Source organism: Saccopteryx leptura, chromosome 5 (assembly GCF_036850995.1).
Source record: "Saccopteryx leptura isolate mSacLep1 chromosome 5, mSacLep1_pri_phased_curated, whole genome shotgun sequence".
Taxonomy (NCBI): Eukaryota; Metazoa; Chordata; class Mammalia; order Chiroptera; family Emballonuridae; genus Saccopteryx; species Saccopteryx leptura.
In genome coordinates, this window is record NC_089507.1 from 194,188,059 (window position 1) to 194,210,792 (window position 22,734).

Sequence of the window (22,734 nt, forward strand, 5' to 3'; positions counted from 1 at the left end):
GGAGAAGTTTTCCTGTCTAAACTGTCCATTAGCAACTGTGGTGGCGCAGTGGATAAAGCGTCGACCTGGAAATGCTGAGGTCGCTGGTTCGAAACCCTGGGTTTACCTGGTCAGCTCCTCCCCCCTGTCTCTCTCTCTCGGACTCTCTCTCTCTCCTCTCTAAAATGAATAAATAAATAAAAAAAATTTAAAAAAAATAATAAACTGTCCATTAGCTATCAAGTGCCCCCTTTCCACCCAGGGTCTGCCTGCGGTAGTGGGTCTCTCATGGGGTTCAGCCTGGCTATGGCGCCTCGCCTCACTCCCAAGAGCCGTGCACAAGGCAGGCCTGGAGCCAACTCAAACACACTTCTTGATGACTGAAGGAACGACGAACAGGGCAGGGACGCTGGCACTAGGGCCCTCCAAGGGTCCTTCTGGCCATAGGACCTGGGCAAGGGGCCACTGAAGGGAGGCTAGAGGAGGTAGCCAGGGGCTGGCCAGGGCATGTGGGCGGGCACAGGTACAACATAGAAATATTTTTGTATGTGGAGGGGCAGGCTCAGAGAGTATGGGGCCTCAGCCGTAAGTCTGGGGATCATTTTGGCTCAATTCCTGGTCCCCTGTTCCTATCGCTCTCAGCCAGGACTCATGTATGCCAGCTGATTACAGCAGAGAACTGGCACATGGCTCTGGTCGCTGGAGGCCACCTGGCGTCTGGAGCACAGTATTCCTGCCTCTGTCCACTCCTCAGGCAGTGAGTGCAGTCCAAGTCCCAGGCCACTGTGGGGCCAACCTGTGTGAGGTGCGTGGAGGAAACAGCATTGAGAAGCTGACCTGAACCACTATGTTGAGGGCCATGGGGCACCCAGATGGTGTATCCAGATAAGAGGGGCAGACTCAGTTGCCATTCCTGACTTTTTATAGCCCTCAGCCAGTGTATGCCACAGAGTCTTCTTCTTCTTCTTTTTTTTTTTTTAGAGAGGAGAGAGAGAGACAGAGAGAGAGAGAGGAAAGACAGAGAGAGAAGGGGGGGAGGAGCTGGAAGCATCAACTCCCATATGTGCCTTTACCAGGCAAGCCCAGGGTTTCGAACCGGTGAACCTCAGCATTTCCAGGTCGACGCTTTATCCACTGCGCCACCACAGGTCAGGCCTAGAGTCTTCTTGCTGAGTGAGTGTTGGGCAGATAAAATGTATTATGCTCACTTTGTTAAAGATGGAGGCCGTCGCCCAGGTGATATTAATGTGTGTTGAGAATCCTTGTAGCCTGGGGCTTGGTTTTGGGATTAAGCCTTTCCCACCCTTTTTGATGTGGGGCGGTACAATCCAATCATGCCTCAGAGAAGTGACTTTGTATTAGAGACTTCCCTATTTTGTATATTGGATTAGAGGTTGTGAAGCTACAATATAAAATGGGGACAGAGCGGGAGCTTGCTCTCTTGGTTCCTGGGATGATTAGCATGAGAGAGCAGAGGGAGCAGAGCAGAGAGCAGAAAGAGGCCATGTGGCCAGGAGAAGCAGCCAAGATGGCGGAGTGCTGAGTGAGATACCAGTTTGTGCAGAGTTTGTATCTGGGATAAGGAAGGAGATGGGAAACTGAGGAGAATAAGGCTGGTGAGCTAGAAACCTTTGATTCTAGGAAACTCGGATAAGTCAGTGGCTTTGTGAGCACTGAATGTGAGTGGGTTTTGGAGCCCAGTGTGTGTTTTTACTTGCCTGCCGGGTGCAAGCTAGGATTAAAGACTATGGCCCACCAGTTTGTGGCTCCATTGTTTCTTTACCGACTGTCCGAATCCAATGCGAACCTGCACTGGCTGGGCTGCTGTGATGGTGGCAGCCCTGACCACTGGCTTTACAGTGAGGAACACATACTTTAATTTGTGCTTTGTGAGGTTTCTGTTACATGCAGCCTAACTCGTTCCTAAGTGAGGCAGCGTGTGAGCGGGCAGGAGGGAGCTTGGCACTGAGCAAATCAATCAATGTTGACAGCTATTAATCCAGAGGCAGAGGGACGGACAGGCCAAACTTCCTGTGCTTCACAGGGTTATAAGGCCCTCCCTGAAAACAAACTGGACAGTCGAAGTGTGTTGGAGGCAATGTGTGTGCATGTTCACATGCGCAAGGCTTTTATACTGGTTATCCTAAATAATGTGGCGAGGTTAGGCCCACAGTTAATATGTACAGATGTGGGTTTGTAGGATATGGATAGAAGGGTGTATATGTGAGAGAGACAAGAGAAGGAAGAAAAAGAAAATTAAATAAAGCATAACAAAAACTTTAAAGGAGCTTGAAGGAAGCAGATAGATGGCTGGATGTGAGGTCTGGCCCACCTGCCCATATGGGGCTAGTGGCCACACCTTGTGTCAGTTTCCCTCCCTGCCCTCTGGCTCACGCCCAACCCTGTTCTTCTCAGTGGTCTTCTGAGTTGGGCAGGTTGCCTACAGACCCTCACACTGGCCCCTTCCCTACACCCGACCCTCCACTGCTCTATACTCAAGTCAGGGTGAGACCTGCACCATTGGGGCAGGCAGCCTGGTGCTTGTCTCTTCTGATTCTCCTTGGCACCCACCACTAGGACACACTTGGAGACTGTTACTGACTCAATTTGGAAAACAGGTTCCATTACCACTTATCCAAGCACAGCAGGGTCCTGAAATATTGATGGACAGCTTGGAAAGTTCTGCTTCTCCCAGACATCAGGACCAAACCCCAAGTCCTGCTTACACACCTCCAGAGACAGGGAGATCATTCCTTGGGACAGCCTCTTTGGTTATTAACAGCTGTAAAGCCTTATCAATGACTTTCAGAGATCCTTCAGGCCACAGTCAAGCCACCACCTATTTCTGGGCGTGGGAAGAACAATTAGGTGGAATCTGTCAACCTCAGTCAGTAGGTTTTTTGATTGATTCCTGGATAAGGATATCTAGTCATTTCTCAAAGATTAGAACAGGAAACTAAGAGAGTGAGAGGATCTGCTTTTTTGAGAACACAGGTCAACTGAGACTGAATAGATTTGGTTGCCCTAAGGGGACCAAAGTCAGGCAAGCATTCTCCTTCATTCCTCTCCCATTCCCTGGGCCAGCTCAGAGATGACATTGCCTTGTGTGTAAGGTGACCAACTTATTTTACATGACAAGAAGGACAAAAATAAATTGAAGAAAACAATATCATAAATAAAAGAAACATTTTATTCATTGCAATAATAATACACTATAATATAAGTGCATAATAAAAATATTTGTAATATTTTATATTGTAATTGTGCTTACACGCTGTTGAGCAGATAAAATATATAAATATTATGCTCACTTTGTTAAAGATGGCTCTGCCCACGTGGTGGCCAGTCGCCCAGGTGATATTAATGTGTGTTGGGGGTGGGCTGTGGGCAGACAGGATCCTTGTAGCCTGGGGCTTGGTTTTAGGACTTTCCCACCCTTTTTTTTTTTTTTTAATTTTTTTTATTTATTCATTATAGAGAGGGGGGAGAGAGAAAGAGAGAGAGAGAAGGGGGAGGAGCAAGAAGCACCAACTCCCATATGTGCCTTGACCAGGCAAGCCCAGGGTTTTGAACCGGCAACCTCAGCGTTTCCAGGTTGACGTTTTATCCACTGCGCCACCACAGGTCAGGTCTTTCCCACCCTTTTTGATGTGGGGTGGTGCAATCCCATCATGCCCCAGATAAGTGACTTTGTATTAGAGACTTCCCTATTTTGTATATTGGATTAAAAGTTTTGATTTTTACACAATAAAATGGGGGCAGAATGGGAGCTTGCTCTTGGTTCCTGAGATTAACATTAGAGAGCATAGCAGAGAAAGGCCATGTGGAGGAGGCCAGGAGAAGCAGCCAATATGGTGGAGTGCTGAGGGAGAAGCCAGCTTGTGCAGTTTGTGCAGGGAGAAGGAAGGAGATGGGGAACAGAGATGACTAAGTCTGGTGAGCTAGAAACCTTTGATTCTAGCAAACTCGGATAAGTCAGTAGCTTTGTGAGCACTGAATGAGTGGGTTTTGGAGCCCAGTGTGTGTTTTTACTTGCCTGTCGGGTGCAAGCTAGGATTAAAGATGATGGCCCACCAGTTTGTGGCTCTGTTGTTTCATTACCATCTGTCCGAATCCAATGTGAACCTGCATGGGCTAGGCGGCTGTAATGGCGGCTGTGCCTACTGGCCGCACACGCCTATTAAGTTTTAATAATAATTGTAAGGGCCCTGGCCGGTTGGCTCAGCGGTAGAGCGTCAGCCTGGCGTGCAGAAGTCCCGGGTTCAATTCCCGGCCAGGGCACATAGGAGAAGCGCCCATTTGCTTCTCCACCCCCACCCCTCCTTCCTCTTTGTCTCTCTCTTCCCCTCCCGCAGCCAAGGCTCCATTGGAGCAAAGATGGCCCGGGTGCTGGGGATGGCTCCTTGGCCTCTGCCCCAGGCGCTAGAGTGGCTCTGGTCGCGGCAGAGCGACGCCCCAGAGGGGCAGAGCATCGCCCCCTAGTGGGCAGAGCACCGCCCCTGGTGGGCGTGCCGGGTGGATCCCGGTCAGGCGCATGCGGGAGTCTGTCTGACTGTCTCTCCCCGTTTCTAGCTTCAGAAAAATACCAAAAAAATAAATAAATAAAATAATAATAATAATAATTGTAAGAAAAAAGTACTCATTCCCTGGCCAGTTGGCTCAGTGGTAGAGCATCGGCCTGGTGTGTGGAAGTACCAGGTTCGATTCCCAGCCAAGGCACACATCTGCTTCTCCACTCTTCCCCTTCTCCTTCCTCTCTATCTCTCTCTCTTCCCATCCTGCAGCCAAGGCTCCACTGGAGCAAAGTTGGCCCAGGCACTGAGGACAGCTCCATGGCCTCTGCCTCACGTGTTAGAATGGCTTCGGCTGCAATGGAGCAATGCCTAGATGGGCCGAGCATCGTCCCCAGGTGGGCATGCCAGGTGGATCCCAGTTGGGCGGCATGTGGGAGTCTGACTGCCTCCCCACTTCTAATTTCAAAATATACAAAAAATAATACTCATTTAGTAAAACTAAATATCAAACAAAACCACTAATTTGGAGTGATATTTGGGTGTATTTAAAATTTTCTAATTAAAAAATGTCTGTTTGCCTGACCTAGAGTGGCACAGTGGATAAAGCATTGGCTTGCAATGCTGAGGTCACTCGTTCAAAACCCCAGGCTTGCCTGGTCAAGGCACATATGGGAGTTGATGCTTCCTACTCCTCCCCCCTTCTCTCTCTCTCCCCCCAAAAATAAATAAATAAAATCTTAAAAAAAAAAAATGTCTGTTTTATGCAACTATTTAATCAAAATGCATTATTAATAGATATGGTTTAAGGTTAGATTTCCACTTTAAAACTTGAATTTTGGGAAAATACTTGTAAATAAAAAAATTATACGTACTTGGAAATTATTTTTTTAATATTTTTTAAATTTTTTTATTTATTCATTTTAGAGAGGAGAGGGAGAGAGAGAGAGAGAGAGAGGAGAGACAGAGAGAGAGAAGGGGGGGAGGAGCTGGAAGCATCAACTCCCATATGTGCCTTGACCAGGCAAGCCCAGGATTTCGAACCGGCGACCTCAGCATTTCCAGGTCGATGCTTTATCCACTGTGCCACCACAGGTCAGGCTGGAAATTATTAAATAGATAATGAAGGAATAAAATATGAATTGTACTTACCTGTCTATGATTGAATATTCACTGAGAAAGAAATAACTGTGAGTCTACAATGTCGTATGTGCACGTCGTGTTTCAGTAAGAAGTACACAAAGCCTTTTGCGTGCTTGGTATATTGTGAGCTGTCTCAAGGTCTCCTGTGCGGAGCGCATGCATCTCATAATCGTGTTTCGCCACACTGTATTGATCCTTGACAAATCGTCATGTCAAATACAAATACATCACATCACACGCAATGGATCCACTCTGCATTGATCGAATACGGACATTTACAGATTAGTCTTCCAATATCAAAAAGGAGGACAGCCTGACCAGGTGGTGGTGCAGTGGACAGAGCGACAGACTGGGATGCCGAGGACCCAGGTTCGAAACCCCGAGCTCACCAGTTTGAGCGCGGGCTCATCTCGTTTGAGCAAAAGCTCACCAGCTTGGACCCAAGGTCGCTGGCTCGAGTAAGGGGTTACTCGATCTGCTGACGGCCTGCGGTCAAGACACATATGAGAAAGCAATCAATGAACAACTAAGGTGTCGCAATGTGCAACGAAAAACTAATGATTGATGCTTCTCATCTCTCCCTGTCTATCCCGCTCTCTGACTCTCTTTCTGTCTCTGTAAAAAAAAAAAAAAAAGAAAGGAGGACATGTAGGAGGACACTTTTTGAGGGAGGATGGAACTTACAAAAGAAGGACTGTCTTCCTTAAAGGAGGATGATTGGTCACCTTACCTGTGTGGGCAGCCTCCCATGGGTCACCCAGATGCCTTCCTCCTCTGTTGTCACCCGAACCCCTGTTCACAGCCTCTTGTTATGCAGACTTGTGCAGTAAGCCACCTGCCTCCTAAATACAGTGGCTAGGTTTTTAACCCATCATTCACTGGCTTTTCTATCTGCAAAAAAGGAGGGAATACCCAGGTTGTCCTTCGTGTGTGTGTGTGTTTGTGTGTGTGTGTGTCAGAGACAAAGAGAGTCAGAGAGAGGGACAGATAGAAAGGGAGAGAGATGAGAAACATCAATTCTTCGTTGTGGTTCCTTAGTTGTTCATTGATTGCTTTCTCATATGTGCCTTGATGGGGGGGCTACAGAAGACCGAGTAACCCCTTGCTCGAGCCAGCGACCTTGGGCTCAAGCTGGTGAGCCTTGCTCAAACCAGATGAGCCCGCGCTCAAGCTGGTGACCTTGGGGTCTTGAACCTGGGTCCTCTGCATCCCAGTCCAACACTCTATCCACTGCGCCACCACCTGGTCAGGCAGCTGTCCTTTTTTAAATTATACTGCTCACAAAAATTAGGGGATATCTTCAACATGAATAGGAAGTGATAAAATATTCCCTAATTTTTGTGAGCAGTATGAATGGTTTTAGGATCATCCTCTTACCTGTCTGATCCCTACACACCCTAAGTCATAACAGCCCTAGTAGAGTCTTAGATGGCACTTGCTCCAGGTGGCCCTGTTCTGAGTGTTCTGCCTGCAACAACTCATCTGATATAATCCACACTGCTTTGAAGGAGGGGCTTTATATCTCCATTTTACAGGTGAGGAAATTGAGGCACAGCGAAATCAAGTAACTTCTCCCATGTTACACCTGTGCTAAGGAAGGTATGCGCGTCAACAGAAATAGGTTTTAGTCTGTTCCTGTCACTCCCCTTGGGTTTCCCTTTCTTCCACTGTTGCCTCCAGTCCACCCCAGGGGCTGGCTCAGCTCCTGCCCTCAACTCCATGAGGCCATATACCCAGCACTACTTACCCCCAACTACCCAAGCCTGGGAACTTCTTCCCTTCCGGTTGGTTGGTTCCTTCTTCAGTGCTCCCAGTCCCAACCCAGGAAGCTCTCTCCACTGGCCATCCCCTCAGGGAGGCTCAGGGCCCATGAAAGTAGTCCTGGCTGGGTCCCAGGAGGACTAGTCCATGTGTGATTCGCCCTTTCAAACGGCCTCACTTCCTGCAGGGCTGAGAGCCAGGAGGCCTCACGAGGTAGCTCAGGCCCAGCCACGTGAGGCCCCTTCCCTTCCCCCTGCCCCAGGCCCTGCTGACTCAGAGCCTGGCAGCTGCTGTTGGCACCCCCTCCCAGGGATATGCGTGCAATATGGGCTGGGTGAGGCAGAGGCAACCCCAGCAGCGATGCCTGGCACCCACACAAACTCCCATGGGGGTAGAGTGGGATGGCTTCTTACGTTCTGTCCCATAATCAACTGTTTTCTTTAAACAATAGACTGAATAACTTCATATTATCCAACATTCTCTCAGGCCTAATTTTCATGGCTGCAAAACAGCCACTTCTCCATCATTACTCAACTTCCCTCTCCTGATTGTTTCCAGATCCCACGTGGCTATGGACTTTCTTGTCTAAACAGCCTCCGCACCACCAACAGTTTATTGTCTCTGGAAAGTACAGTGCCTGTGCATTCAGTTCCAGGGATAAAAACCTTTTAAAGTTTTCTAGATGGCTGTGAGCTGTCGTCAGTGGATGGACGCAAGCCAGCAACATATTGCCAATTAACTCTAGAGTCACTTTAACTTCTTAAAGAAGCTGATAGGAAAAAAGTCAGAACTAAGGCTAATATTTCAATATAGGAGAGTCAGAAAACAGGCTGGCTCTGTGACGCTCCAACCCCAGCTACTGCCGTGTCATGGCATGTACATTCAGCCTGCCAACAGAGCTCTTTGCTATATACAATCAAGTTTTCTGATGAAGAGAGAGATTAAAATTTACCAATTTTGATAAGATTATGGAGCAACAGAACTCTCAGCTACTGCTGGCAGGAAGTCGGTATAGCAACACCCCTGGAGAACTGTGTGGAAAATACTGAAACTGAACTGATCATGCTGAGTGCAAGACACAAAACACAAAAGATTAAAAAAGTGTGTGATTTCATGTAAATAAAGCCCTAGAACAGATGAAACTAATCTACTGTGATAGGGGCCAGAATAGCGGGGACCTCAGAGTCCTGGAACGGGGACGGATGAGGAGGAGACCTCCCGGGACTGTAGACACTCCTGTATCTTGAGCTGTGTGGTGGCTCCTCGGGTCTGTGCTCGGTGCCTTTGAGGAAATGTTGATTATTTAATTTAAAAAGAAAACACATCGCCTGACCAGGCGGTGGCGCAGTGGATAGAGCGTCGGACTGGGATGCAGAGGACCCAGGTTCGAGACCCCGAGGTCGCCAGCTTGAGCGTGGGTTCATCTGGTTTGAGCAAAAAGCTCACTAACATGGACCCAAGGTCACTGGCTTGAGCGGGGGGTTACTCAGTCTGCTGAAGGCCCATGGTCATGGCACATATGAGAAAGCAATCAATGAACAACTAAGGTGTCGCAACGAAAAACTGATGATTGATGCTTCTCATCTCTCTCTGTTCCTGTCTGTCCCTATCTATGTCTCTATCTGAGTCTCTCTCTGTTCCTATAAAAAAAATAAAAAATGATAAAAAAATAAATAAATAAAACATTATTTTTTAAAAATTGTCATTGAAAGTTACCTGGAGAGCAATTCAGATGATGGCGAGACCCCCTGCCTGCCCACTGCGTAGGCCAGGCCTGGCACAGCCCAGCATCCCATTTGCACCCAAACGCATGCAGCTCTTGAACCAGGGGAGCTGACTGCACGTGGCTCCTTGCAGCCTGGAATTCCTGCCCCACCCTGGCCCAAGCAAAACAACCTTAAAAACTGGCTGGCAGCCCAGAATTGAAACCACTTCCTTGTCTGATCCTCTTCCTTTTGAATATCCAGGAAGAAAGTTATAGCTTATCTTGCTGGAGCGATGAGGGATTGGACCACCTCTGCCTTCTTCAGGTCAGAGGGGATCCCGGCCTGAGTTGAAAAGGTGACCCGCTGATACCCCTTCCCTCAGGCTGAGGCCTGTACCTTCCTCAGGGTAGATGCCAGCACCAGGGCCTTCTCTTGGGGAAGTTTTGTCTCCTGGATTGACCAAAGCCCCCTCCCTGCCCTCCTCCTGTTTCCCTACAAAATGTGCTGAAAACTGACCTGGTGAGCTTGGGAGATAATGTGTAAAAGTACCCAGAGCAGACTAAGTGTCCCATGACTGCAGCTATGACTCCGGTGCCAGATTAGGAGGGGGCAGACATGGCTGTGCATGTCAGCACCTGGCACGTGGCCTGGGCATTGTTAGCCACTCAGCACCCGGTGCGCCCTCCTCCCCATGTGGTCCTACGCAGGCTGAAGTAGTGGGAAGAGGCCACTCAGAACAGAAGCCAAGCAGCCCAGCCCCACCCCCTTGGCTGCTCTGGGTCCAGGGCAGGAAGTGAGGAGTGAGGAGTCCTGAGCAGCTGAAATGGCTGCTCTGCTTCTATCTGCTGGGGCCAGCCAGTGCCCTCTGGGCAGCCAGTTGCCTTCCTCCTCTGTAAAACCATCAGGGGGAGGTGACTATTGTTGGGCTGAGTCTCAGCCCAACAATGCCTAGAGCTCACTCTTTCTCAGGAACCAGCAGTTATTTCTCCTTTTCTGAGCCAAGATCCCTCACTCAAACGTTGGCCTTTGTGCCAGCTTGTGGATGGAGGAGGATGCTGGAGTCCTCAGGGCCCCAACGTCCCTGAGCAGAGGTCCACTCCCCTATTATGTTCTCGCAGGCAGCTCTGGACGGGGGGTAAAAACCAATCCTATAGGCATAACAAACTTGCAGGTCAAGCTGAAGACAGGGCAAATGACCTTAAGACTCCACCTGGGAATCTGGAGTCCCTTCTTGTTAGAAATAACTTCCATTTTCCCATCTGCAAAGTGGAGGGGATCATCATCCCACCACCTACTTCAGTAGATGACCTCCCAATATAAAGTGTTCATGACCCCTGACGTGTGCCATTCTGTGCCAGGCAGCATCTTACACATTTGCAAAAGGGTCCCTGCAATCACAAACAGCTCACGTTGGTTTGGGGGGGGGTCGTCAATAGCAGTGGTATTTTGAGAGGATTTCCTGAGTCACTGGGCTTGGGCCTGGGACCAGTTTTCCCAGATTGCACTTTCCCATTCTCTGATTTTTTTTTTTTTTTTACAGGGACAGAGAGAGTCAGAGAGAGGGTTATATAGGGACAGACAGACAGGAATGGAGAGATGAGAAGCATCAATCATCAGTTTCTCATTGCAACACCTTAGTTGTTCATTGATTGCTTTCTCATATGTGCCTTGACCGTGGGCCTTCAGCAGACCGAGTGTCCCTTGCTTGAGCCAGCGACCTTGGGTCCAAGCTGGTGAGCTATTTTTTTGCTCAAGCCAGATGAGCTCACGCTCAAGCTGGCGACCTTGGGGTCTCGAACTTGGGTCTTCTGCATCCCAGTCCGATGCTCTATCCACTGCGCCACCGCCTGGTCAGGGACTCTTGCCTTCTTGGTTCAAAGTTGAGTAAGGGTGAGCCCAGAGATGCTTGAGCAGCCAGATAAAGAGGGAGGCTAGATCCAGTCTAAAAAGGCTTGGGAAGGCCTGACCTGTGGTGGCGCAGTGGATAAAGCGTCAATCTAGAAATGCTGAGGTTGCCGGTTTGAAACCCTGGGCTTGCCTGGTCAAGGCACATATGGGAGTTGATGCTTCCAGCTCCTCCCCCCTTCTCTCTGTCTCTCCTCCTCTCTAAAATGAATAAATAAATTAAAAAACTAAGCTTAAAAAAAAAAAAAAAAAAAAAGACTTGGGAAAACAGCATGAGGCTGCCTCCCCAGTCTGCTGAACTTCCCCTTCTGAACCCTATCAGGGTCTGCTGTGGTCTTGTCAAGGGCCCCACAGGACACAATGCTGGTTGCTCAATTTGTTCAGTGCTTTATTGAAACAAGGCCCTAACAGATGACTCATCAGGGCCTTCAAGCACAGCCCTTCCCACATCCTGAGATTCAGAAGTCAGAGGTGGATCTGTCCTTGGTTTAGCTGCTTCCATGACATTTCCTTTTGAGCATTTCTAAACCTTAAAAGTATAAGGATTTTTTCCATACAGACATATACTCCTGTCATAGGCTGTCATGCTCACTGAAATGCTTCCACTCAGCAGTCCCACTCAGCATGTGCAAGGCATAGTTCACCTACAGCTATCCATCCATTCATCATCCATCCACTTGTCCTTCTGTCTCTCCACCCACGGCAGGACGGCAGCAAGTTCTGAGAGGTCAGGCCCCAGGGTTCACAGCAGTGGGGGTTGGGCTTCCAGTGAGGTTAAGGACATAGGCCTTAGCCTTCACCCAGGGGCCCCCCAAATATAACAACATCACTTTCCGAGGCAAAAGAAGACAGGCCAAGTAGGTAATTAAGGTTTGAGTCTCTAATCCCAACTGGATAGGGGGAGCTTGCTGGCTAACTTTGGGTGGGGGTAGCCCTGCCTCCTTCTCTTAGGGTGACTGCCTGACCTCCTGTGAATGTCCTGAGATGGGCCAAAAAATCCAACAGACAAATCAAGCAGGCAGGTAATACTGAAACAGGAAGGAGTAAGAGCTTCCGTTTGTGCTGGAAGAGTACACAAGGAGGGACAGGAAAGTGTATGAGAAAGGACACGCAGACACACTCAGGAGTGCTGTGAGGCCCAGCTGCCTCTCAGGGCAGAGAGGAGTGCAGCTCTGGCCCATCTTGGGAGAAAGTCTCTAAAAAAAGGGGGGGATTTCCTGGACACAGGAAGATAAAGGGTTAACCCAAACAAGGAAGAAAAAAAGCAAAAAGGCTCCTGCTGAACACAAAATACTTCCTTTGAGCTGAACTTAATCCAATTTCACTAAGTCAACAGGCTGGGTTCTTCCAGGGGCTGGGGTGCTGGTAGGGACAGCCCCGGGATATGGAGTGTGGCTGCAGTGAGACAAGGGGCCCGGGGCTAGGGGCAGACACACAGGACAGCCTCCCTGTCTTTCCCTGGACAGTGCCTGGGGCCTCCAGCAGACCCCAGCCCCACAGGCCCCTGGGTGGCTGGTGCCCAGGCCACTCAAGGCAATGAAGGTCGGTAAGTCTGTGGCTGGCCCCTCACTGGTCCTGCAGGCGACTGCAGAGCCCCCGCCGGCTCCGCTCCCCAGCCCAGCTGCGCGTCTTGAGGCGGAAGGTCCTCAGCTCGTCCTTGAAGGCCTCATGGTTCATGGGCCGATAGTCTTGGGGTTCACAGAAGGTCTAAGGCAGGATGGGCGGGGTCAATCAATATGGGGGAATGGGTAACTTTTGGGGGGCAGCCCTCCCTTCTCCTACGGTGACACCCGGCTAAGCCCTTTCCCTGCAGTCCAACTTTCCCATGGACGCTGCGGCCACGCCTGCCCATTGTACCGGGTGCTGTGGGAAGAATTCCTTGTAGCCGCCTTTGAGGATGTACATCTCAGGATAGTGGAGGCTGGGGTAGTCATTGACAGCCCGATCTCGCTCCCTGATGAAACGGCACCTGGGACCACCAGGGGTGTGGGGTCAGAGATGGGTGTGCAGCAGGGTAGACCTCAGGGAACCTACTCCCTGTGCCCACTCCACCAAAGGCCTTGGAGAACTACAGAAGGCTCAGTGCAGGCACTTTTCCATCAGTTTGGCTACTGGGTACAGAAGAAGCTGGGAAGATGGAAGGAAGGAGGAAAATCAAGGGGGGCCTCTGTTTCTAGGTGACACTTGCAGAATCTGTTAGTGATATTTAGTTGGAACCAGGAAAGGGTAAACAGAACAAAGAGAATGGACAAAATTCAAAATATGTATAAGACTTGGTGAGGAAGAGAGGCGGGAAAAGGCAAGGGAACTTGAACGTCAGAAAGATCGATGTCACTGAGGACTGGGATAGGGCCTTTGGATTTTAAGGACCCTGCTGGGGGTTTGGGACCAGCTTTTGGGGGTGGTGGCAGCAATGGATGGAGGGTGAGGCCTGATAGGAAAGACAGTAAGAGGGAGACAAGAGGAAGGTGCCATGCACAAGGAAGCAGGGATGAGATCTGCTCCAGGCAGTCAGATGAGACAAGAGGCCCAGGCCAAGGAGGGTCTGGCTCAGACCTCTTGGCCTGAGCATCCGTAAGCTTGGGTGGAGCTGGGACTCACATGCGGGGCCCACGCTCAGATGAGAATTCACAGTGGAAAATGAGGATGACTCTCTTGTCCAGGCTACAGGGCGTGATGGGGCTCTGCAGCAGGAAGATCTCGGCGTCCCGTTCGAGGGGCAGGTTCACAGCACTCTGCGGGGGAGCTGGAGGTCAGGCCAGAGCCCGGGGCCTGAGTGGCAGAGCCTTCCCCCAGGCAGTGCCTACCCTTCAAAAGGGTGACCCCACCTCTTGCTAGGAGGACCCACCACAATAAGGTGCCCCGACAGAGGAAGGACAGAGCCAGTGGGTTTTCCGGCCTCACCTTGATGTGCCCGCCTTCGTACTCGTAGGGGTATCTGCAGTCCACAATTACAAACCTCTCCACGATGTTGCTGAATTTGCCCATCATCAGGGCCACCATCTGTAGGAGCCATGAAGGTGGGTCCCAGTAGGTCAGGCTGGCAGGCAGGGGCTGGCCCCTGACCCTACCTTACCCAGTGCTTGCAGCCTGTTAACCAGGGAAAGTTAACAGGCAAGCGGCTCGTCTGCACCAGCACCTACCATTTCTGGTGAGATGTACTTGAGGTCTTGGTGCTTGCCATCCACGGTCTGTAGGAGGAAGGCCTGAGGGGAGCGGCAGAGAGAGAAAGGTTGAGAAAGAGAAGAGGAAGAAAGTGAAACAGGTAAGCTGAGGAGCACGGAAAGGATGGAGTTCCCTTCCCAAGCCCAGAAGCCACATCTAACTGGACCTTCAAATTCAGCTCTGATTCCCAAAGCAACCGAGAGGCACCTCTTGGGTCTGACACCCCGGGAGCAACCTTCCTAAGGGAAGCGATGGACTCCTGCCTCCTGCCTCCTGCCCCCAGCTCTGCCGAGCCCAGGGATGACGCCTGAGGAAGATCAGGCTAAACATTAGTTTGGAAATATTTTTCAAGAAGGAGCCACCACTGATGCCCGGACTTATGTGAGATCAAGTCAGGAGACCAAGGACAGCCAGAGAAACGAGGCTGGGTAAGAGTAAAGGACAGTGGGACACAAAGGACAAAGCAAAGGGGCCTCTGGGGAGAGAGGGCAGCCCTGACGCAGCTGCCGGGCTGGGGGGAGGGCACCGTCAGTAGGGGTGGGGCCTGAGGGTCTGGCCAGCTCGTACCTTGGAGTAATCCCCAATCAGTTCACGGTGGTCACTATCTAGGATGTTCTCAATCTCGTCGTGACACAAGGACTTGGAGCGGAGGACACGGGCTTTCTGTGAGACAGACGGCAGCCCGGGTCAGAGGGGAGGCTGCCCGGTATACCCCCTTGCTTGTGCCCTGGCTGAGAAGGGCTTGCAGAGTGGACTAGGAAGGTGGCCGCCCACCCCAGGGGAAGGAACTCACAGGCTCCTCGGTCTCTTGCGGCTCCTCCTGAGGGGTCACGCTCCTCCTCCGCTTGTTCTGTGTGGGCAGCTCCCTGTCCTGGGGCCGCTCCAGCCTCTTGAGGATGGGCCGGATCATGCCACAGGGCATGGACGGGGAGCGGAAGAGCCGCTGGCACTTGCTGTACATGATGAGGTCCTGGCGAGGGCAGTGTCAGGGGACAGAGTGCTAGCTCCTGCTCCCTCCAACCCCGCCTGGAGCGTAGGGCCCCATCCCTCCAGGTTCCGGGGCTACCACCCCGGAAAACTCACCTGTTCCTCTTCCTTTTCCAAAGTCCTGACCAGTGGGGCGCTAATGAGTCTCTCCATGCTTGGGGGTACGGAATCACGGTCCTGAGGCCAAACGAACAAGGCTGTGGTCACACCCTCAGGCACAGGCCAAGCCCCCAGGCCCCAGTCCTTTAGTCCAGCCTTCTCTGGCCCTGCCAGCACCTCCACACGGGCAGAGCCAGATGGCAGGGACCCCTCGCTGCCGGGGCTTGCACAGAACCACAGAACCATGAGCACCGTGGCCATGAAGGAGCGTCTTCCTGCCACACTGTTCATCCTCCCCTCGCTGCGGCCCCAGCTACCTGCTCTTTGCAGATTAGCCAGAGGTCGGGCTGTGACTCAATCACCACCAATTCTTCTGACATGGGAATGAGATTGTGGTCTTGCTGCTGGAATTCAGAGCTCTCCGCTTTGGGAGCCCCCAGGGAGGGAGACGTAGGGGCCTGAGGGCTGCTTACCTTTAAGTCATTCTCCAGGATGTCCACAAACCCGTCATCCTCCTCGGGAGCCCCCTTGGTGGGGCTCAGGGGGAAGCGCTTGGCCAGGGGACTCAGCTCCTCTACTTCCATCTTCCGCTCAGGGGTGAGACACTTGTGTGGGTGACAAACACACTCGTGTGGGTGGCTTCTCAGGGGTGGGACCTCGAGACGGTCCCTGCCCCTATCCTGAGAAAGGGTCCCCTGCCTCGGGCTCAGAATCACTTTCCCATGCCCAGGCTGCCTTGGCGGCGCCTCCCATGTGCACACCTGCCCTGTTAAGGGTCAGCCCTCCGGGCATACCATGAGGTCGGGGGCTGAGCTTGGCCTCTGGGCAAAGGTTTCTCTGCGGCCGGTCCACTCAGCCAGGGCTTGGGCATGGCTGGGATGTGTGGGCTTCCATGGCATCTTGAAGACAAATTCATCCTGTGGGCAAGGTAAGGGGGCGGGATGTGGGCATCATCAAATGCCAGGGAACCAGCCCAGCATGTGCCCTCTGCCGCTGGCGTGCTTCCACGCTGGCTCCGGCCTGCTGGAAGCGTACATTCTCCTTATCTTCCCCAGAGCTGTGGGCAGTTTGGCCACGAGCCTCGCTCCTCCTCCAGCTGCCAGGTGTCTGGGTGTTGGTGATGTTCCGAAGCACAGGGCTGTGGCCCAGAAGCCTCACCTAGGGAGCCAGAAGGGCAGCAGGTATTGAAAAGGTCCCATTTCTCTAACACCAGCACAGGCCCTACCTTCTCCCATCCCGCCTGAGTCTTCTTGCTCGCCCACCCACCTCCCCCAACCCAACCTCCCACAGCCAGATTAGGGACATCTGACCCCAAACGTACCCTCTAGGAGTTGGGCCCCAGAACCCTCCTGCCCTCCCCAATCCTGGTCGGTATGCCTGAGCCTCCTATCGAGTCTCAGAGGGCACTCACCGGCAAGGAATGGAAGCGTTGGATGGTGAACTGCTTGCTGCCGAAGGAAACAGGGACACATCAGAGCTGGAGGGTCCAGGACCATAATGAAGAGCACGCACAGTGCTGCTTCGCCCTGCACACCTCTCCCCCACCCGTGGGAGGGCCTGGGAGAGCAGGAGTGGCCTGTGGTGGGTAGACCACCAGAGCCTGCAAGAGGAAGGCCAAACACTTACTTTCGAATGAACTGGCTAGCTGCCTGGATGGCCTGTTCAAATCTAGGAGAGAAGGGCCCCATGTAGCCTACTCCCCGCCACCAGCGTCAGTGCCCCCCATCCACAACCCCTGAGGACTAGGGCAAAGGGTCGTGGAAAGGGGAGGTAGGAAGAATGGCAGCTATCTGGGGACCCAGGGATTGGGAGGGGGAAGATGAGAGGCAGCCTGGGATTTAGAGGATGCCTTGAATGCAAGAGGGCTCAGAGAGTGGCAGTGATGGAGACAGCTGGGGTAGGCTGCAGGGTGGCTGAGTGTTACCCAGACAACGGTCACACCAGCCTGCCCGGAGGCCTTCCACCTGTATGCAAATGACCTCAGTGAGGCCATATGGCCACCAGGAAAGGCATTCATCCATCCCCCGATGACAGGTCTTGGCTGACAATGTGGGTATCTCCAAGGCCTGGATGCTAGCAAGGCTGGGTCTCCCTCCTTTTGTGGGGCTGTCCTGGCTCCCCCCAGGACAGGAGCCTGGTTAAGTGTGCTTCTGGATCAGCCATAGTCTGCCCTGCCAGATCCCCCGATGACAAATATGTAGGGTCACATCCTAAGGAATTTTTCAAGACCCAGCCTCTGTTCCACCTCCTCATCCTGCCTTAGAGGCCAGCAGGCAAGGAATTCCAACAGATGTTCCTTTTGAGGCCGGAGCACAAGCTTCTGTAGATAGGCCCCGCCCCCCTAGCTGTGTTACCAGAGGCCACCTGCCACACAGGACTTTGTGCATCTATGCATGCACACAGACATACACAAGCTTCTTTTTGAGAAACTGTAACAGTCCAAGCAGGTGCAGAGGTGGGGGGGGGGGCATTGAGGACTAAAATATCAGGGGGTTGGCCCCAAGGTATATGTGTGGGGGTGGCTGTGCCCAGCCAACCTGGCATCAAGGATGACCAATTTCATTGGCTTGGTTTCCAATCTGCACCTGGGCCTTGGGGGTAAAGCAGCAACAGCTCTGTGTTGCTACCAAAACCGAACATGCAGTCCCTCCACCCAATTCTCTCCCCATTTCCTGTTTGTGAACAAACCCTGCGGCCTAGCCCAGTCTGATCAAAGGCAGTGGGAGGAAAGACAGCCAGCCACTGCCCTAAACCCAAAGCCATAGTCCCCAGCCCAGGCTAGGGATGCCCAGCTGTTCTCATTAATGCCTGGCAGCTGCTCTCCCTGCTGAGGCTCAAACAGCTGGATGGGAACAGCTGTGCTCTGGAAGGTACTACTCCCGCTCCACCACCAAGGGGTGAGATCTGTCCTCAGCAGAGCCCACTAGCTCCCTCTCTAGTCCCTCCCAGTAAGGGCCTGGTCCAAGGGTAGACCAGAGGGTTAACTGTCACTAACACCAGGGGTTGCTGACAGGATGACCGAGGGCCATACCAGTCTACAGCAACTAGTTTGGTTTAGTGATAAAAGTTTTTGAATTAGTTGGACCATATTTTAAAATTGTGATATTTTGCCTGGTCTGTGGTGGCACAGTGGAAAAAGCATCTACCTGGAATGCTGAGGTCACCGGTTAAAAACCCTGGGCTTGCCCAGTCATGGTGCATATGACAAGCAATCAATGAACAACTAAAAAGAAGCAACTATGAGTTGATACTTCTGGTTCCCTTTCCCCACTCTGTGTAAAAATAGTTTTTTGTTTTTTTGTTGTTTTTTTTTACAGAGACAGAGAGAGAGTCAGAGAGAGGGATAGATAGGGACAGACAGACAGGAACAGAGAAATGAGAAGCATCAATCATTAGTTTTTCGTTGCACATTGTGACACCTTAGTTGTTCATTGATTGCTTTCTCATATGTGCCTTGACCACGGGCCTTCAGCAGACCAAGTAACCCCTTGCTCGGGCCAGCGACCTTGGGTCCAAGCTGGTGAGCTTTTGCTCAAACCAGATGAGCCCGCACTCAAGCTGGCGACCTCAGGGTCTTGAACCTGGGTCCTAGGCATCCCAGTCCGATGCTCTATCCACTGCGCCACTGCCTGGTCAGGCAAAATAAAGTCTTTTTTAAACAAAAATAAAATAAAATAAAATTATGATATTTCACACACACACACACACACGTATATAGGCAGTAAGGAAAACAGGATACATACCAGGCCTGTATTTCCACAAGGGCTGGCTGGCATCAAGTAGCTGCTGCTCCCAGAAGCCACTGTCCCCACCACCCTGGCCCTGAGCCCACTAGGGTCTGTTCCTGTGAGAACAGGAGCAGACCCTTCTCTGAGACAGGGAGCAGAACCCAGAACTTAGGAAGGTCAATTAGTACCCCATGTGGGGATCTGGAGGGCTCTGTCCACTCTCCCAGGCTTTCCTGGCGAGTTTATGCTAGAGCTAGGATTCCCAAAGGCAGGTGCCAACTCCTTGGGAGTGGGAATCCCTCTTCTCTACTCACGTCTGCTCTGCTATCTGGGGATCCATGGGGCTGGGAGAATCCATGCAGAGACCTGAGGGTTCAGAGTGCCTTGGTTTGACAGTAGTGCCATTTTCTGCACAATTTTCCCCACCATATCCCAACCCTATTCAGAGAAGGGAAAAGATCTTACCACATTAAACAAATGAAGCAAAACCCACTCATGGATCCCTCCCCAATTGCCCAGGGCTGACTTCCCGTTTACTATGGAAACACCTCTATATGGTTTAGCTACGCATTTTTCTTTAACTGGCTTAAGATCATTGGTTCTGGAAGAGCTAACAGCTTTTTAAAAGGAAAATATTATAGCTAAGGGCAAGTGAGTGTAATTAAATAACCAGCTTTCAGCCATAATGCCTCCCAGGTGGGGTTATGGTTCAGGGAATTTGGTTTTAAAGAGGTAAGATCTCATCTCAGGAAGAGGGCCCCACCCAACTACCCGCTCTGTCATTCTGGGCTGGATGTGGTGAGCCCTACCACAGGTGGGTGGGGGGAGGCCTCTCAGGTACCCAGGTTGTTGGAAGAATGTTAGTCCAATTGGCAGGGAAATGGGGAGGCTCCGGCAGGCCCCCAAACTCCCCTGGGCCTCACCTGCATCAGAAGATTCAGAGGACTCAGACGACAAGGAGGATGCAGACGCCCGCCGCGGGGACAGGGATAGGCTTGTGAGCAGGCTGCCTACCTGATGCTTTGGTATCTCCCTGGGAAGGTAGCAGGGACCCAGGGAAGCAGAAAGGTAAATACGGGGTTCAAGGGCTGGCTGACCCATGCTCCCACCAGCCATCCACTTCTGAAGGGCCCATCCAGTTTCTGTACTGCCCCAGGAGAGGTGATGGCATGGAAAACCTGCCCTCTTCTCAAGCCAAGGAAGGCTCCTTCTACAGAGTCGCTAAGTGTCTTCTCTTTGTTGACTGATTTAAGAAAGATCCTCCCGGGTAGAGGGGGAGGTGAGCCCAAGACAAGAGGAAGGGGCTGGGATGGTGGGGCAGCAGAGAAGCCCTGGAGGGCCTTAAGCATCTACCCATCCACAAGCCTTCCTGGAGGAAGGGCCAAGATTTGGGTTTCTGTTGCTGGGAGGACAACCCAGCCTGGACCCTGCAGGCTAGCTCAGGCAGCAGAACCAGCATTGAACCCTTTAACCCCCAGGAAGGAACTAGGGGTAGAGGGGGCAGGGGCAATGGACATGAGAACGGGACTGCTCTGCTACCCTCAAGTTTTCCCTCCAGGCTCATGATCCCAGCGTGGATCAAAAACGGTGGCGATTTGGGCAGAAATTAGGGAGGGAGCATGGTGGAGGCATACTGGAAACGGGCTGGGGTAGATGGTCTTCAGTCTTGTGCCCGTGTAGAGCAGGTCACCTGTAGAGTGTGGCTTCACTGCAGTCGTCCCGAAGCAGGCTCTGCCCGAGACACCTCCCCACTCTGCCTCTCGGATTCGGATCCCATGCCGGGTTCCCCAGGAGGCCCGTGACCCAACACCCTAGTGAGAACCTGTCACCCCACACCCGGCCTCCTTGGGGCGCCCTACCTGCCAAGCCCGGCGAGGTCGTGCATGGTCTGGGTGATGGTGGCGACCGGCGAGGAAGTGGCCGCGCGCTTCGGGGACCCCAGGAGGCCGTGAGCTCCCAGCCGGAGGCCCGGGAGGTGGCTCGGACGTTCCGCGCTGCCGCGCACGCCGGCCGGACTGAGAGCCGAGCTCGGCGCGGCGGGGTCCGGTTGGGGCAGCTCCATCGTGGCGGGGCCCGCAGAGGCTGCCCGGACGGCAGGGCGCCGGGAGACCCACAGACGCCGGCACAGCTGGCCAGGACCGAGTGGGGAGCGGGTCCGGGGTGAGGGGAAGGAAGGAAGCGCAACGGGGACGGAGCGAGGGAAGCGAGGGAGGAGAGGGAAGCGGGGAGGACGGGGAGGGGTGGAGGGATGCGGGGACCAGCCACTAGTCTAGGAAGCCTCAAGCAGCAGCTGCCACCTCTATCTCCTTATATATTCGAAAAATAACAGCGGCCGCGCCGCCGGACGCCACCAATGGGGGCGCGGGTTAGAGGAGGGCGGGACCGAGGGCGGGGCCGCGGGGGGAAAGGCGCGGAGGCCAGCCCTGCCCCGCCTCGTTCCAGGCTTAGGGTGAGGCGGAGAATTGGGGTTTCTCCCACGCCCCACCACGCTTACTCCACCCCATACGCCCAGGCCGGAGAATCCTGGCTTCCTAATTCCTCTTCTGAGGACGTGGTTTGGAATTACACACCCCCAGCGGAGAGAGCCCCAGGGGACGCAACAAACCTCTAGGATGGCCTCAAGAGGGACCGCCGCGGTTTAGTATCATTTGTAAGCACCCGTAGGCACTGGGAGAGGTACCGGTTCCAGGAATTTGCCAAACGCAGTTGCACTATGCGGTTTGTGTTCGCCACTTTGCAGACGGGGCGTAGAGGCGTGGAGAAGTTCCCTAACTCGTTCAAGGTCGCAGCGTTGGACAAGTGGTGGAGCCGAGATTCTCCCCAAGGCACGTCAGCTCGCGCAGCTTTCCTGCCCTGGCAACAGGCGGCCCCAAAGCCTAATTCCCACCAGGATCCTCCAGCGCAGGAAGTGGACCCGCAGTGGGGGTCAACACCTAACTGATATAACTGATAGACGCTTCCCCGGTACCCAGGTTAGATGTGACACCAAGGGGTCCAGTTTTATAAGGCTGTGCCAAAGGAGGCTTTAATGGTGGGTTGTAGAAGCGAGGGCTGAGGAGGGTGTCCGTGACCTCAAAACCCAGTGTGGCCTGACCTGTGGTGGCGCAGTGGATAAAGCGTCGACCTGGAAATGCTGAGGTCGCCGGTTCGAAACCCTGGGCTTGCCTGGTCAAGGCACATATGGGAGTTGATGCTTCCAGCTCCTCCCCCCTGTCTCTCTCTCTTCTCTCTCTCCTCTCTAAAATGAATAAAAAAAAAAAAAAAAAAAAGCCAGTGTGGGCATATCTCTGGCCCTTTGACATTTTGGCTAATGTGGTATCAAAGTACATCATATTGTTTAATTGGTGTTTCTTTGATGATCTGAGAGGCTGAATTTGTCACTAGTTTAAACTGAGCATTTTTCTTTTTTAAAGATTTTATTTATTGATTATAAGGAGAGAGAAAGGCATAATAGTTGCTTCTCCTACGTGCCTCGACCCAGCAATCCCGGGGTTTCAAACCAGCGACCTCAGCATTCCAAGTCCATGCTCCATCCACTGTGCCACCACAGGTCAGGCTGAGCATCTTCTAATTACCTAATTACCTTCTGGCAAACCTCATTTTCTGGAAGGAGACAGGAAGACTGTAACCAAAATCGAGTGGGTGGTAAGCAGCTTTTGCCTCCTGTCTTCCCAGGGAAGATGTGGTATCCTCAGGAAGGCAGGAGCTTCATGCAGCCTTGCGCCCCTTCCTGTGTAGCTCCAACCACTG

General features: G+C 52.4%; 1 protein-coding gene across 2 annotated transcripts; it reads right to left on the reverse strand.

Annotated features, from left to right (window-relative positions):
* Positions 1-11,376: 11,376 nt before the first annotated feature.
* On the reverse strand, positions 11,377-21,238 carry CDC25B (cell division cycle 25B). Of its 2 annotated transcripts, XM_066387307.1 has the most exons (16): positions 20,844-21,238; positions 19,908-20,017; positions 19,299-19,350; positions 16,883-16,924; positions 16,668-16,704; positions 16,292-16,414; positions 16,051-16,173; positions 15,730-15,861; positions 15,254-15,334; positions 14,964-15,140; positions 14,738-14,833; positions 14,149-14,211; positions 13,910-14,008; positions 13,607-13,740; positions 12,863-12,974; positions 11,377-12,712 (listed from the first exon to the last, which is right to left on the reverse strand). In XM_066387307.1, the coding sequence occupies exons 1-16, from the start codon at positions 21,044-21,046 to the stop codon at positions 12,572-12,574; spliced, it is 1,725 nt and encodes a 574-aa protein (XP_066243404.1). In that variant the 5' UTR covers positions 21,047-21,238; the 3' UTR covers positions 11,377-12,571. The 2 variants fall into 2 exon arrangements, with proteins under 2 accessions (XP_066243404.1, XP_066243405.1); XM_066387308.1 differs by lacking the exon at positions 16,883-16,924.
* Between the last annotated feature and the right edge of the window lie 1,496 nt (positions 21,239-22,734).